The sequence below is a fragment of the Dipodomys merriami genome, unplaced genomic scaffold (genome assembly GCF_024711535.1).
Source record: "Dipodomys merriami isolate MVZ:Mamm:240054 unplaced genomic scaffold, mDipMer1.0.p SCAF_34, whole genome shotgun sequence".
Classification (NCBI taxonomy): domain Eukaryota; kingdom Metazoa; phylum Chordata; class Mammalia; order Rodentia; family Heteromyidae; genus Dipodomys; species Dipodomys merriami.
In genome coordinates, this window is record NW_027204937.1 from 12,145,119 (window position 1) to 12,160,439 (window position 15,321).

At 45.3% G+C, this 15,321-nt stretch overlaps 1 protein-coding gene across 4 annotated transcripts in view; it reads left to right on the top strand.

Moving 5' to 3' along the window:
* Positions 1-15,321, top strand: part of Mknk1 (MAPK interacting serine/threonine kinase 1) — a 39,667-nt gene that overhangs the window by 15,410 nt on the left and 8,936 nt on the right. For all 4 annotated transcript variants that reach the window (XM_069987314.1, XM_069987315.1, XM_069987313.1 and 1 more), the window contains 5 exons: positions 1,844-1,941; positions 5,885-5,964; positions 8,018-8,091; positions 10,676-10,780; positions 14,492-14,547. In XM_069987314.1, coding sequence (XP_069843415.1) covers positions 1,844-1,941; positions 5,885-5,964; positions 8,018-8,091; positions 10,676-10,780; positions 14,492-14,547 — 413 coding nt within the window. The remainder of the gene's footprint in view (positions 1-1,843; positions 1,942-5,884; positions 5,965-8,017; positions 8,092-10,675; positions 10,781-14,491; positions 14,548-15,321) is intronic.

Genomic DNA, 15,321 nt, shown 5'->3' on the forward strand with positions numbered 1-15,321 from the left:
TTACAAACAGCCGTGGGCCATCTGTTCATATGGGCAGCTGCCTGTCCAGACCGTGATGGGACCAAGAAAGTACTAAGACATTGTTTTATTTGTTTTCCCCTTGATTCAAATGGTATGCATGTGTATCTGTTTGTGAATATGTATATGTGTGCATGGGGGGAGGGAAACGATGGGTGGGCATTTTTAGAACAGCTTGCAAACCATTCTAAAAGGTATTTCGCTCTTTCTGAGAACAGATGATTTTCCTGTTAAAGATAATTTGTACAATCAAGGACTTCTCATGACTAAGAGCAATGAGATTTTTTTTTTTGGTCAGTTGTAGGGCCTGAACTCTGGGCCTGGGTGCTGTCCCTGAGCTCTTCAGCCCAAGGCTAGTGCTGTACCACTTGAGCCACAGCACTACTTCCGGCTTCTGCTTATGTGGTGCTGAGGAATTGCACCCAGGGCCTCATGCATGCAAGGCAAGCACTCTGAACCACCTTTCCAGCCCCTGAGATGAGGTCTTGTATCATGGTTTAAAGTCTTCTGCTCAGTCAATGGGTTTAAAGGTTAGGCTGCCTCAAGAAAGAAAAACTAAGGAGTGGAACAAGGGAGGACTGTGGGGAAGATGAGGCTTTCTTTAGAGGGGCTCAGAGAGCTCGGGTTGTTTATGAACTTGAGCAGGTCACTTGAAAATTCTTTTAGCCCAGGCTTATTATTCTAAGTCTCTGGGTCTAAAACCTCAAGGCATTGCTTATATCCTACTTGTATCTCTGATTTCCTGTGGGCAAACTTCTAGAAACTTCTCAGAAACCTCTACCTCTATTGTGTGAATCAATTAGAATGGTATTCACCTTCATCTCACCAGTGCCTCGCACAGAGCTTGGCACATAAAAAACACTCAGCAAGGGCTGGGAAGGTGGCTCAGTGGGAGAGCGCTTGCCTTGCATGCTTGAGGCCCTGGGTTTGATTGCCAGACCCAGAGTTCAGGCCCCATGACTGGACCCCCCCCCCCAAAAAAAAACACTCAGCAAATAAGTAAGTGAATAAATGCTGTCCTTTTAAATTGTGCCCCTTCTGTTTATTTATTTTTTTCTTTACTATACTATCTTTCCAGGATGGAACTCCCTAGTGCCTGGTTTATTCTGGGGCCCTTTGTGTATGTGTCCGTCTTCCCACTGGAGTATGAGAAGGGAGGGACATCATCTTATTCCTCAGTCTGTCCTTGTTTTGCTATCCACCACAGAATAGGTGCTCAGGAAATAGGTACTGAGGTGAAACTCAATCTCTGACCTCATCTCAAATGAGGAACAGGATGCATTCTGTGTGATCTTTTCAAAAGACTTAAATCCTGCACTGACAGGGAAAGTGGCACATCTCATCACTGATGGCTACAGAGTCATCATAGCCTGTTCTACCTGGCTGGTGAAACCAGGGAAGCCATGTGACAGAGCTCTTTTTTCATATTAGCTTGAAGTGAGGTTACTCACCTTGTGTTCTTTTTTTTGGGGGGGGGGGGGTCCGGTTGTGGGGCCTGAACTCTGGGCCTGGGCACTGTCCCTCAGCTCTTCAGCTCAAAGCTAGCGCTCTGTTCTTTTTTTTTTTGCCGGTCCTGTGGCTTGAGTTCTGGGCCTGGGCGCTGTTCCTAAGCTTCTTTTTGCTCAAGGCCAGCACTCTACCACTTGAGCCACAGAACCACTTCAGGCTTTTTTGAGGGTTTATTGGAGATAAGAATCTCATCCTGCCCAGGATGGCTTCAAACCATGATCCTAAGATCTCAGCCTTCTGAGTAGCTAAGATTACAGGCTGAGTCACTGGCGCCCCGCAACTCACCTTGTTTTCCTCTCACCTATTTCCCCTCTAGATATGTACAAGCTGACCTCTGAATTGCTGGGAGAGGGAGCCTATGCCAAAGTTCAAGGTGCTGTGAGCCTGCAGAGTGGCAAAGAGTATGCTGTCAAAGTGAGTGTTAACTTTGCAATTAGTCATTCCTAGCTTGTCCCCAACCAAAGAAATGGCACATTTTGCAAAATCGTGGCTCAGTAAAAACAGGGGAAAGGCTCCAAAGCCATGTTTAGTCACTGGATTCAGATCTTACTTTTTCTACTTGATTGCTATGTAAGCTTAAGCAAGTTGCTTGACTAGTCTGTCCTTAAGTTTTCCTCATCTGTAAAATGAGTATCTTAATAAAACCTGTTTAGAATTGTGAGGATTAAGTAAGTTAATACAGGGCTGGGAAGGTGGCTCAGTGGTAGAGCGCTTGCCTTGCATGCATGAGGCCCTGGGTTCAATTCCTCAGCACCACATAAGCAAAAAGAAAAAAGCCAGAAGTGGAACTGTGGCTCAAGTGGTAGAGTGCTAGCCTTGAGCTGAAGAGCTGAGGTACAGCGCCCAGGCCCAGAGTTCAGGCCCCACGACCGGACCCCCCCCCCCCAAAAAAAAAAGTAAGTTAATACATATAATGTGCTTAAGACAATGGTTGAAGCATAGCAGGCTATTTCTCATTTCTCTGTTAAACGGAGTAAGAAATGAACAGGAAGTAGAAAGCCAGGTTTGGAACTAGAAGCCCTTCTGCAATCTCCATTTTGACAAATTATTACTATTTGACTTTGGTCAAGTCATTTAACTTCCTTAAGCCTTGTTTTCCACATCTCTGAATTCCCTTCCTGTCTCATGAGGTGGTTATGCAGTTGGAAATGAACTGGTAAGGGCTGGGAAGGTGGCTCAGTGGTAGAGCTCTTGTCTTGCATGCATGAGGCCCTGAGTTTGATGCCTCAGCACCACATAAGCAGAAAAAGCTGAAAGTGGTGCTGTGGCCAAAGTGGTAAAGTGCTAGCCTTGAGCTGAATAGCTAAGGGACAGTGCCCAGGCCCAGAATTCAGGCCCTATGACCAACCCCCCCCAAAAAAAACAGAACTAGTAGTGGTAGTAACACTTTACAAACCACCAAGTAGTCATGTACAGTATCAGAATCATGAAAACTAAAATCTCAAGTGACCATGCACTCAGCTTCAGGGGCAGAAGGTGTGACTTGTACCCTCAGTGCTGCCTTTAATTAGCTGTATGGCCCTGGTGTGGCTCACTTCATCACACTGCTCTCATTTGGCTGCCCCATGTGGAAAGAGGGATGGATGGAGAGCTCTGAGTCTCAGAGTGAAGTCCCCCACGTTCTCAGTGCCACCTAAGAATCTGTGAGGAAGATACATGATCTAGCCCTACCCCAAACCTACTGACCCAGAAACTGGAGGTGCCCTGGCAGTATGAATGTCCAAAAACCACCCAGGTGATGCTGATGCTTACTTCAGTTTGAGAACTCTGATGGAGAACGATTGATGCAATATTGGGAACATGGGGATGATCACCCAACCAGCTGATAAAGTGTACAGAGAGCCAATTTTTTTGTATAGGAGAGAGCCTGGGTCTATGCTTTCACTAAGCTGCTCAGTAAATCTGAGACTTGCCAATGTTTAAGGATCATTAAGCTAAGATGGGTGCCGATGGCTCACACCTGTAATCCTAGCTACTCAGGAGGCTGAGATCTGATGATAATAGTTCAAAGCCAGCCTGAGCAGAAAGTCCATGAGACTCTTATCTCCAGTAAGCCACTAGAAAACTTGTAGCACTGTGGCTCAAGCGGTAGAGCACTCGCCTTGAGCTGAAGAGTGCAGGGACAGCGCCCAAGCCCAGAGTTCAGCCCCATGACCGACAAAAATAAATAAATAAATAAATAATCATTAAGTTAGAGAAAGCTGCTGGGCACTGGTGGCTCACGCCAGTTTTTCATAGCTACTCAGGAGGCTGAGATCTGAGGATCACGGTTCAAAGTCAGCCTGGGCAGAAAAGTCCATGAGACTCTGATCTCTAATAAAAACCACTAGAAAACCAGAAGTGATGCTGTGGCTCAAGAGGTAGAGCGCTCGCCTTGAGCTGAAGAGCTGAGGGACAGCGCCCAGGCCTAGAGTTCAAGCCCCATGACCAACAACAACAACAACAAAAAAAAAGGTAGAGAAAGCTTTACCAAATCCGAGGTGGGCAGTTTAAGCTTATTTTGAATCAGCCACCTGAGCCCCAGGTCTAAGGTGCTACTACATTCTGGCAAGTTTAGCTAGTTTCAAAAAAATTGGTTCCTCTTGAAAACAGATCAGCAAGAATTACAAGTAATTTTTTTTTTTTTTTGGTCCTGGTATCAGGGCCTTATGTTCCTACTCAGCTTTCTTGCTCACAACTGGTGCTCTACCATTTAAACTGTGCCTTTCAGTCTAGCATTTTGCTTTTTTCTAAGAGCTGACTTTGAACCCTGATCCTCCAGGATCAAGTCTCAGCTTCCTGAGTAGCTAGAATTACAGATATGAGCCACTGGCACTGGTCTGCAAGCAATTTTTTTAAAATTATGCATAAATGTATGTGGTGAAACCCACAAATATAAGTTGGTTTTCAAAGGTTTGATACATTATGGATGACAGATCTATTTTTCCAAATGGAGTCACAAGTGGAAATGTGGCCTTTTGCTGCATGTCCCACTGGAAGCTTGGGGCAAACACCAGCTTTGGTGTGCCAGATCTTTGGTATCAGCAATTCTGCACATGTCTCATGTCACCTCTACTGTCTGAAAGCTCCCTAAGATGGACTACTGCTCCCAGCATGACTTCTCAAGACTTGGTTTATCACTGCTTCCCTACAGCCATCCAAATGATGAACCTCAGGACCAGAAAGGAATGGCTAGATAATTTGATCTAGCCTCCCAGTAGTTGTCCATGTTCTGTTCCCCATCTCTAGTGGCTACAGCCTGCTAGATATCAACTCTGCTTCCTGTTATTGGAAAGCCTATCTGCTGGGAAGTTCTCCCTGACTTTGACCTGAACTGCTTAGTGAATGAGACCTGGCATCAAATTGCTTCTATTCCCCTGTACCTGGAAGATAGCTCAGAAAATGAGCCCATAGTGTTTTACTAGCAGATATGGGTTTAGTTAGGAAATTATAGTTGGTTATGAATGTTTGTGATATAGCATATTGGAGATATTTGAAGTGTCCCGAGCAGTATTGGAGGAAAGGAACTGAATGATCCCATTGGAGTTGTAAGACAGGGCCAGCCCTGAAGAAGACTTACCTGTAGGCTTTGTTTCTGAAGATCTGGAACTCTAGATGGTTCCAGAGAGCTTTTCTAAATCAGCGAATCCCTGCAGAAACCACTACTCTGTAGACTCAAGGATCCTATAGCCAGCATGTGCAAAGCATCTCCAGATAAAAGTGTGGAGGGAGCAGCCTACAGTATCTGAGGAGAGATGAAGCCATTGGGTCATGGCAGACACTCTTTGATGTAGGATAGCGAGGGGCTGTGGAATCAGCTTTGGGCTATGAACAGAATGCTTTATACCATCCTATCTTTTGACACAGTTCTAAAGGTCCACTGAGATTAAGTGTCTAAATTACTTATCCTGAAGTCTGCATACAGAAAAGTTAAATTCTCAGAAGAGGAAGTGCTTACTTCTGCCTGGGGAGTTGTGGAGTGGCATCTGAGCTGGCCTGGAGGCTGTTGTTCCTCAGAGCTTCCTCCCTCACTCCTATTTTCTCCAGCTCTAGAAGGTCCTTCCACTGAGGCTCTCACTTGTTTCTCATGAGGCAGAAAGAACTGAATAGACTCTTGCTGGCTGCCTCTGTCTGCCAGTACAGCTGAGGCAGCCGCCACATAGGCTTCCTTGGTGTCATGTATGGTTGCAGCTGGCTGAATTTCCTCATGCCAGTCTCCTGCTTCCCTGACAGAGCTATATGCCTGTCACCAAGACCTACTCCCAACTCCTGCTTAAAACTGGGGGTTGGACTGTATCTGCCTTTGCCTTCTCCTAGGGGCTCCTGTCGAGGGGCTATGGTGAGGTCAGATGGTGTACAGATCTTATTCTTCCCACAGATCATTGAAAAACAAGCAGGCCACAGTCGGAGTCGAGTATTCCGGGAGGTGGAGACACTCTACCAGTGTCAAGGAAACAAGTGAGTGTCCTGTGTGGTGTCTGCTGCTTCTCTGGGAGAGGTTTGGCCAAAGAAAAGATTACCATCCCTTGACCCCAGTGCTTTACCGTCAACCCTTCCTCCTAATTTGATCTTCCAGTGGGAGAGAAAGGACGGATGGAGGGAGGGAGGATAAATAGCAGTAGGCCCAAGAAGCCGTTTTCTCTTTAGGCTGAAACACTATTATTAGCCATCCAGCAAGGTAGAAGGGTGAGCAGTGGCAGTCAGTGGCTGAGTTAAAAATGATGTTTCATTTCCTTCTAGTGCCTGTGGAAGCTGGGCCGGCTGAGTGTTGCTTGATAGAAATCTTTGGGGCTAGCTGGGTGTCAGTGGCTCGTGCCTATAATCCTAGCTACTCAGGAGGCTAAGATCTGAGGGTCACGGTTCAAAGCCAGCCCGGGCAAGAAAATCTGTGAGACTCTTATCTCCAATAAACCCGCCAGAAAACCAGAAGTGGTGTTGTGGCTCAAGTGGTAGAATGCTAGCCTTGAGCTGAAGAGCTGAGGGACAGTGCCCAGGGCCAGAGTTCAAGACACATGACCAACAAAAAATAAAAATAAAATAAAATCTTTGGGGTTTCTTTCCTTTTTTTCTTTTTCTTTTTTTTGGTTTTGGGCCTTGAACTCAGGGTCTGGGTGCTGTCCCTGAGCCTCTTTGCACTAAAGGCTAGTGCTCTACCACTGGAGCCACTTCTGATTTTTGAGTGGTTTATTGGAGATAAGAGTCTCACAGGGACATTTCTGCCTGGGCAAGCTTCGAATTGTGATCCTCAGTTCTCAGCTTCCTGAGTAGCTAAGATTATAGATGTGAGCCATCAGTGCCCAGCTGGGGCTTCTTTAATACCAAGATGAGATTGAAAAGAAGTCCCACATATGCATGGATACTGCTACCTGAAGCCAGGGCCTACATATGCACAAATACTGCTACCCTAAAACCAAGGCCAGTACTCTTTGCTTGATATCTGGCCACACTAACCTGTAGCCCTGTATTAGACTGTTCCAAATGAGGGGCCTTCCCAATGTGGCTTTAAATCAGAGTCACCTCCCAGACTTGCTTTGCCCACGCTTCCTCTATGGCAGGTTCAGCGGGGAGCCAGTGGCCTGGTATTGATGGTTCTGTCATTAAGCCTGGAGGATGGGGGCTGCTGTTGATTTAACTCCAGGCACTGCCTCTAAAATCTTTCAAATTAGGCCATTTTGGCCATCTTATTTGGACGCCTTCACACTAATAAAAAGCCTGGTATCTCCCCAAGTGGTCAGCATTTTTTTTATGAGGTACAGATTTTTATTTTCAGCCCTGCAGCTTCTTAGTACAGCATTAGAGATTCTACTTGGTTTATTTCATTCTTTCAAAGAAAAAAAGCCCCCAACACCTCCAATATCCAGGCCAGTAGCTTCCCTACTGAGCTACAAGACGACCTTGTTGGCCGAGCACCACAGTACTTGGGCAGACAGCGAGTGCTCACCGGGGAAGGCCACAAGTGCTATGGTGGCCAGGAGCGCGGCCGTTTCATTAAACAGCGCTTAGCAGTTAGGGTCTAGCGGTGCCCACGTTAGGCCCCAAGTCTATTTGACAGATGTTTCCATTTTCTCCAGGCAATGTAAATACTGCCCCGTGATTTATGGGCAAGAGGGAGGGCAAGTAATTATTTGCTGCTTGCCTCCAGGACACACACCTACTATTCAGTGTTATTAGGCGCAATTGCTTCCAGTCGGCTGCAGATTTTATTCAGTTTAATGTGACCGGGACTTTTTTTTATAACTCTACCTAGTGGGTTTTAGGGTTGGGGTTTGACAGCGCAGACTTGGTGAAAACACCAGAGACTAAACATTATGGAAAGATAAGGTGACCTGAATCTTGCTAACACCATTGGCTGCTTCTCAAACATGGGTCTCTAATAAGCATTCTGATTCAAGTTGATTTCTGCTCTGCTACAGGATGTTGTATTTTTTTTCATTGTGTATTGTAAGTGGACTTTAATATATAATACTATCACCCTTCCTCTTCCCTTTCCTCCTATTTTTCCCTATTTAAGGAACATTTTGGAGCTGATTGAGTTCTTTGAAGATGACACCAGGTTTTACTTGGTCTTTGAGAAATTACAAGGAGGTACTTCTTGTTGAGTATGTGTTTAGACTTTGGATTAAGACCCAGGGTGGTGATCATCCATCACGAATCCCAGAGACTTCTAGCTAATACAAAGGATGAAGGACTTAAAAACTGCCCTTGATTTGGGAGAAGCCGGAGGGAAGGATGATAATTAGCATTTTGCAGAGCTTAGAATGTCACCTGTGTGGGCTTTCTGTAAATGCCTTTTCATTATAATAGAAGTCATATATATATAGATAGATCTAGTGATCAATTTATCCATCCCCTGTTTTGACACATTCACTATTTAACTAAATTAATTATGGGGTGGAAGCTCAGCTTACATTGTGAAGTCTATATAGGCTGAACAGAAAAGAGGAGTGTCCCATTGTTTGAGACACAGACCCATGATAGAGGGGAGGCCAAGAACATGCCACCCGTCAGGGGGACGGATGCCACTCTTGCCTACCACCATGTTGCTATTACCTCCCACATGTGTGAATTGAAGTTGCCTTTCTGAAGGAGCTAGACAAACACTTTCCCTTCCCATTCCTCACCCAACCATAGGACACATTTGCAAGGTGAAGGTTAGGAGATGTGTGGAGTTCAGAGGAGGGGTATACAGAGGGGCCTGGTGGTTAGGGAGGCACAAAGCTAAGCATATCTAGCTCTATCACTTACCAACTATATGACCTTGTTTCCCAAACAGCATTGTTGTCTGTTGGTAAAGCTTGCCTTATGGGGTTGCTATGAAGACTATAGGAGATAGGCCATGTGAAATGCAGGGCACTGTACCTAATAGGCACTAATGAATGTTTCAAGAAATGTTAGTTGTTTATATCATTAAAACAACTAGGTAGGCTGGGGACTGCCTTAGAAACATGTAGAATATTACTCTCTGCCCTCACTTTTAACAAATGTAGAAACAAGAGGCTTACTATAGCAAAACAAGCCAGAGCCTAGGTAGGAGCTGGTTCTAGCATGATAGGCTATTTTGATTTTTTGGGGGGGGGGGTGGTCCAGTCGTGGGGCCTGAACTCTGGGCCTGGGCGCTGTCCCTCAGCTCTTCAGCTCAAGGCTAGCACTCCACCACTTAGAGCCACAGCGCCACTTCCGGCTTTTTTCTTTTTGCTTATGTGGTGATGAGGAATCAAACCCAGGGCCTCGTGCATGCAAGGCAAGCACTCTACCACTGAATCACCTTCCCAGCCCAGCTGTTTTGATTTTTTAATCTGACAGATTGGATGACCTTTGACAGCTTGGATTGGATGACATGTGCTTCTTTCATCCCCTTCCTGTACAAAAATCAAAACACCCTACTAGAACAGAAATAATAAGCAGTAAGCTTAGACACAGGAATGACACCTTCAGTCCAGCTGTGGGGTTTCAGTAATGAGTATGGCTCACATGAAGCCAAGCTATATGATCATGCCTGTGGTCTGTCCCACCCCATCCTGTGCCACACCAAGCCCCATCAGGTCGTGAATTATGTATTTGGAATGCTGGATGCAGCACCAGTCGTTGGTAGCCATATCACAGCTCTAGGGGCTGGGAAGGTGGCTCAGTGGTAGAGTGCTTGCCTTGCATGCATGAGGCCCTAGGTTCGATTTCTCAGCACCACATAAGCAAAAAGAAAAAAGCCGGAAGTGGCGCTGTGGCTCAAGTGGTAGAGCGCTAGCCTTGAGCTGAAGAGCTGAGGGACAGCACCCAGGCCCAGCGTTCAGGCCCCACGACCGGACCCAAAAGAAAACAACAAGAGTACAGCTCTAAGTGAGCTTCCCCCAGACCTAGAGGGTAAACAGTGTGCTGGCTCAGATGGTGCATTCAGTAGTTAGATTACATTCCTACTGAAGGAAGTCCACTTACTGGCCCTAAGTCCTGGCTTTGCCACTTCCAGGTGTGTGATCTTGGACTAGTTGCTTAACCATATTTGGCATCAAGTTGAAATGGGGATTGATGTCCTGCCCATTTTTTACAATTATAGTTGAGAATTTATTTAAAGAGCATTGTGTAGTACCTGGCACACAATACCTTCCCAATAAATGTTATCCCTTGCTAACAAAATAATAATAGTAGCATAGGGGAAAGTTGAAGAGTTTGTCCCCGGTTTCCAGACTTTTATATATCTCCCATTGGAAAGTATGAACTCTTACCTAGGTCTGACCTCAGAGGCTGTGGAAGAAATACTCCTGAGATCCTCAGCCCTATGTGCATTTGTTTCTAGTTCTTTTTTTTTTTTAATTATTATAAAGGTGATGTACAGAGGGATTACAGTTACGTAAGTCATGTAAAGAGTACATTTTTTTTAGTTCTTTTGATATCAGAAGCTACATCAGCCCGTTGGCATCATCATCATCATCATTATTATTATTTTACAATATATATACTTGTTCTTTGCTGCTTCTGAGTTCTTTATAGATACACAATGTTAAAGTCCAGTTTTGTTCAGCAGATACATGCTAGTCCCTCCTCTGTAAAAGACCATACTTTGTGCTGGACATTTAGCATATATTTAGCTTGTATCCCCATCCCAAACTTGTAAAAGCTTCGACTCTGCTTACTAGACCCTTCACATTCATTCTTCCACATTCCCTCTGCTCCTCAGGCTCCATCCTAGCCCACATCCAGAAGCGGAAGCACTTCAATGAACTAGAAGCAAGCCGAGTAGTTCGGGATGTTGCTGCTGCCCTTGACTTCCTACATACCAAAGGTGATCCAAGCCTCCACCTTGGGCAGGGAGGTTAGGCTGGACAGCCTCTTGAGTACAAAGGGAGAGGGGATAGGCTTCCCAGGGGAGCTTGCCCGAGAGTGGGTGCAGCTATCAGGATGCCCACACAGGTGGGGCAGTCCAGCATGACTCCTTGGCTTCTACTGTGAATGGTGGGATGGCAGAGCTGTAATATAGGTAGTGGATAGAGAAACAGGAGAAGGGAGAAGGAAATAAATGAATTTCAGATTGAACAAATCCTGTGTTCATGTGTACACTGCAATTCTGAGTAGATGGTGCTCCTTTTCTTTTCCTGATGAAGAACATGAAACTCATGCATGACATGATCACTCTAATGTAAATATTTTAGTGTCATTCATTTTATTTAGTCCTTTGAAGCATATTAGTTATATCTCTTAAAATTGGTATGATTGGATATGTATAGTTTTTAATGGATCTTGCTTATAGTAAATGAAAAAATGCTGTCATCATCATCATCATCATTAATCACATGCAACAGAACTGCACCCAGCTTTTTTTTTTTTGTCTGTTGTGGGGCTTGAACTCAGGGCCTTGGTATTGTTCCTGAGCTGCTTTGTGCTCAAGGCTAGGGCTCTACCACTTGAGCCACAGTGTCACTTCTGCTTTTTGAGAGGTTAATTGGAGATAAGAGGCTCATGGCAATTTTTCTGCCTGGGCTGGATTTGAACTGCAATCCTCAGAACCGCAATCCTCAGATTTCAGCCTTGAATAGCTAGGATTATGAGTGTGAGCCACCAGCACACCCAGCTTTTTATTGGTTGAGATTGGCTGGCCATCTTGATCTTCCTGATCTCTGTCTCCTGAGTATCTAGGGTTATAGGTATGGGCCTCTATGTCCCATTGGCCTCAGATGAACTTGGGATCGGCCTGCCTCTCAGCCTCCATAGTACTGGGATTATAGATGTAGGCAACCTCACCCAACTTTAAAATGTATTTTTATTTGTATATGGTGATATGTGGATGTGTGTGTGTGTGTGTGTGTGTGTGTGTGTGTGTGTGTGTGTGTGTGTGTGTGTGTGTGTGTGTGTGTGTGTGTGTGTGTGTGTGTGTGTGTGTGTGTGTGTGTGTGTGTGTGTGTGTGTGTGTGTGTGCGCGCGCGCGCGCGCGTAGGGCTTGGTTGGAACATCATTCCTGGCACATAGTAGTTCTTCATTAAATGTTATTTCCTCTCCCCTCATCTACTGCCAAGCAGAAAATATTTATATTTCTAATTTTATTCCCTGTAAGGTAAAACATTCTGCCAGGGGACTGGAAGAATAAGTAATTTGGGAATACTCCTTTCACAATGGACTGTGGCCAGCCGCACTGGCTTAGAGTGCTCAGGATCAACTATAGATATACTATGCATACATCTCACTTTGTGCCAATAGTAGAGTGCTGCCCGGTGTGGCATGGCAGATGTGCTGGAGGTTCAGGTTCGAGGAATCTGTCTGGTTTCCTCCAGTAGCTGACAGAGATCCAAAAACTGACAGTGGCCATGTTAGAGTTGAAAATTCCTGGAAGGAAGTATCTGTACCCTCCGCAGTGTGATGAATAGCAGCAGTTGTGTTTCTGAAAGCTGGGATGCATGTAGGTAACACCTGCCTGACAAAGATTTACAACTGTTCCCCAAGCTGCCTCTGTAGATTGCAAAACTGGGTCATGCTTTTTACAAGAGCCATACCTTGGAGGAGGGGTAAAGGGGTGTGTGTGTTATTTATTTATTTATTTACAAGAATGCACCAAAGGGAACAAAGGCTGGTGGTGTCTTAGGAGCTCTGAAGTGCTTGTTAATGTCTAACTGGCCAGTTGCCCATGTGAGTAGAAGTTGGAGAGCATGAAAAACGATTTCCAGCTGAATTTGGCTGTTTTCTAAATAACTTCATGCTGGGAAGATGAATTGGCAAGAATGGGTCAGCCCTGAAACAAGTTCCTTACTTTTAAATACTGGACACACTGCAGCTTAACCTCTGGGAAATGAACTGGAGCTGCTGGATGGCTGGTGCACTCACATCGGCAGGCCCATTATTACAGGCTGGCTCCTGGAGTTGTTCTCAGGCTGAGGGGACGAATGGGCCACGGGCACCTATTTGAAGAGTAAGGCTCCGTGTGCGGCTCATGATCCTTCTGTGGGAGCACTTGCTGTAATGGAAAATATCTTTCACTTTTAGTGCAGTGAGCAGTAGTCTGACTCAATTTGTGCAGGCCGGGTTGAGTTGCTCTGGGTTCTCATTCAATTAGGTGACTGATGATGTTACTTAGCATGCTGGAGCTTGGCCTTTTCTTTAGTTAAGTGCCTCAGGTAGGACAGGCCTTTGCTTTCTTTCTTTCTTTTTGGGTCCAGTCATGGGCCTGAACTCTGGGCCTGGGCGCTGTCCCTGAGCTCTTCAGCTTAAGGCTAGTGCTCTACCACTTGAGCCACAGCGCCACTTCTGGCTTTTTTCTTTTTGCTTATGTGGTGCTGAGGAGTCGAACTCAGGGCCTCGTACATGCAAGTCAAGCATTCTACCACTGAGCCACCTTCCCAGCCCTAGGCCTTTGCTTTCTAGTAGAGAAGTGGTTACCTAAGGAGTTGATTGTCCAGAGAATTAGAGGAAAGTAAAGTCTGCTGTTTCTATTACCCAAGAAACTTCTGCTGTCTCCCAGTCCTTGGAAGCAGGTATTTGACTTTTGCTCAACCTTACAGGCCTCCTATCTCCATACCGTGGAAGGAAGGAGGAAAGGTTTCTTGTTCTCTGTCAAAACACCATGATTCTGTTTATTAGTTCTTTCTTTCTTTTTTTTTTTTTTTGGGTCCGGTCGTGGGGCTTGAACTCTGGGCCTGGGCGCTGTCCCTCAGCTCTTCAGCTCAAGGCTAGCACTCTACCACTTGAGCCACAGCGCCACTTCCGGCTTTTTTCTTTTTGCTTATGTGGTGCTGAGGAATCGAACCCAGGGCCTCAGCCATGCAAGGCAAGCGCTCTACCACTGAGCCACCTTCCCAGCCCTAGTTCTTTCTTTCTATGACTAGAAAATGACTTTCCCCTCTTAGGTGCCTTCTTGGCCTGGTTAGCAGCTTTTAATCCCTCCAGGGGTCAGCTGCTATTTGCAGTCCTTCATAGAAGATCCAGCCAAAATGCTGGGGCAACTTCTCTGAAGGACAGTATCCTTAAGCCAAAAGTGTCCTTGCCCTGCTGTGGGCAGGACTGACTTGGACCTCCAAGCAGGGGAGAGGAATCTGACAAGCCTTGTGAGATTCACAAGGTTTGTTTTTCTGGATCAGCTATACAAGAAGAAATGAGGTAGAGAGTCTAAGCCCCTTGAGATGCTCTTAAACAAGGCACTAATTATTTCTGCATTGCTGTTGCAGGCATTGGTGTTTGCAGAGCTCTCTGCTCTGCTCTGTGTCAGGCAGCACAATAAGAATTCTTGGTTGTCTCTGCAGTGCTGAAAGTAGGCTGGCTGGGATTCATTTAGCCCTTCTTATCCCTTCCAGACTTCTAAAGCCTGTGCTTCAAAAGAACTTGCAGAATCAACTGTGCTTTTGGTTTATGTCTCTGGTTACTTCTGCCTCCTGCAGCTCGTTGATTTTTTAATGTACCATAATTGGGAATTAATCTGCGAACAACAGCATTTGGAAAAAATTAATTGTGTGTGGAAAGTTTGATAATTATGTGCATATGTTAACCATTTCTTTGCTGTTTGTCATTTCAGGCATTGCTCACCGTGACCTAAAGCCAGAAAATATATTATGTGAATCTCCAGAAAAGGTACTGATTGGGTGCTGATTGGGATGTTACAGTTCATAGTAATCAGGAGTAACACCCTGCTTCCAGTAGAGATTGTTGGCAGTTCTTTCGGCCTCTGGTATCAACTGAAGCTGACTGTTGTGGACACATGAGATTATGTTGCCTAAAATGAGATGATTCAGCATTTCAAGTAGTTAGTCCTTATCCTTTCTTTGCTCTTTATCTCTATGATTGGCTTAAGCATGCAGGCTGTAAACTATATAAAACCTGCACAACATCAGTAATTTTCTTGTCCCGTGTACCTGAGAACAACTGATGGGAGTCAAAACAATTCAGCTTTTTTTTTTTTTTGGGGGGGGGGTCTGGTCGTGGGGCCTGAACTCAGGGCCTGAGTGCTGTCCCTCAGCTCTTCAGCTCAAGGCTAGCGCTCTATCACTTGAGCCACAGCGCCACTTCCGGCTTTTTTTTTCTGCTTAAATGGTGCTGAGAAATTGAACCCAGGGCCTCAAGCATGCAAGGTAAGTGCTCTACCACTGAGCCACCTTCCCAGCCCCAAAACAATTCAGCTTTTTATGGACATATCTCTCCCCATAAATGATGTTTATGGTATGGATGCCAAATGATGTCCATCATTGAAGTAATAATTAGGCAGCAAGTTCTCAAAAAGAGTTTCTGTTTCCATTTCTATTTTTGAAGGAGCTCATTAAGAAGAAACATTTATGCTTGGTAGTAAATAAATGCAGTCTGTTGTAAACATTGCCTTAACCCAACCTACTAGTAAATGGAATCATTTGC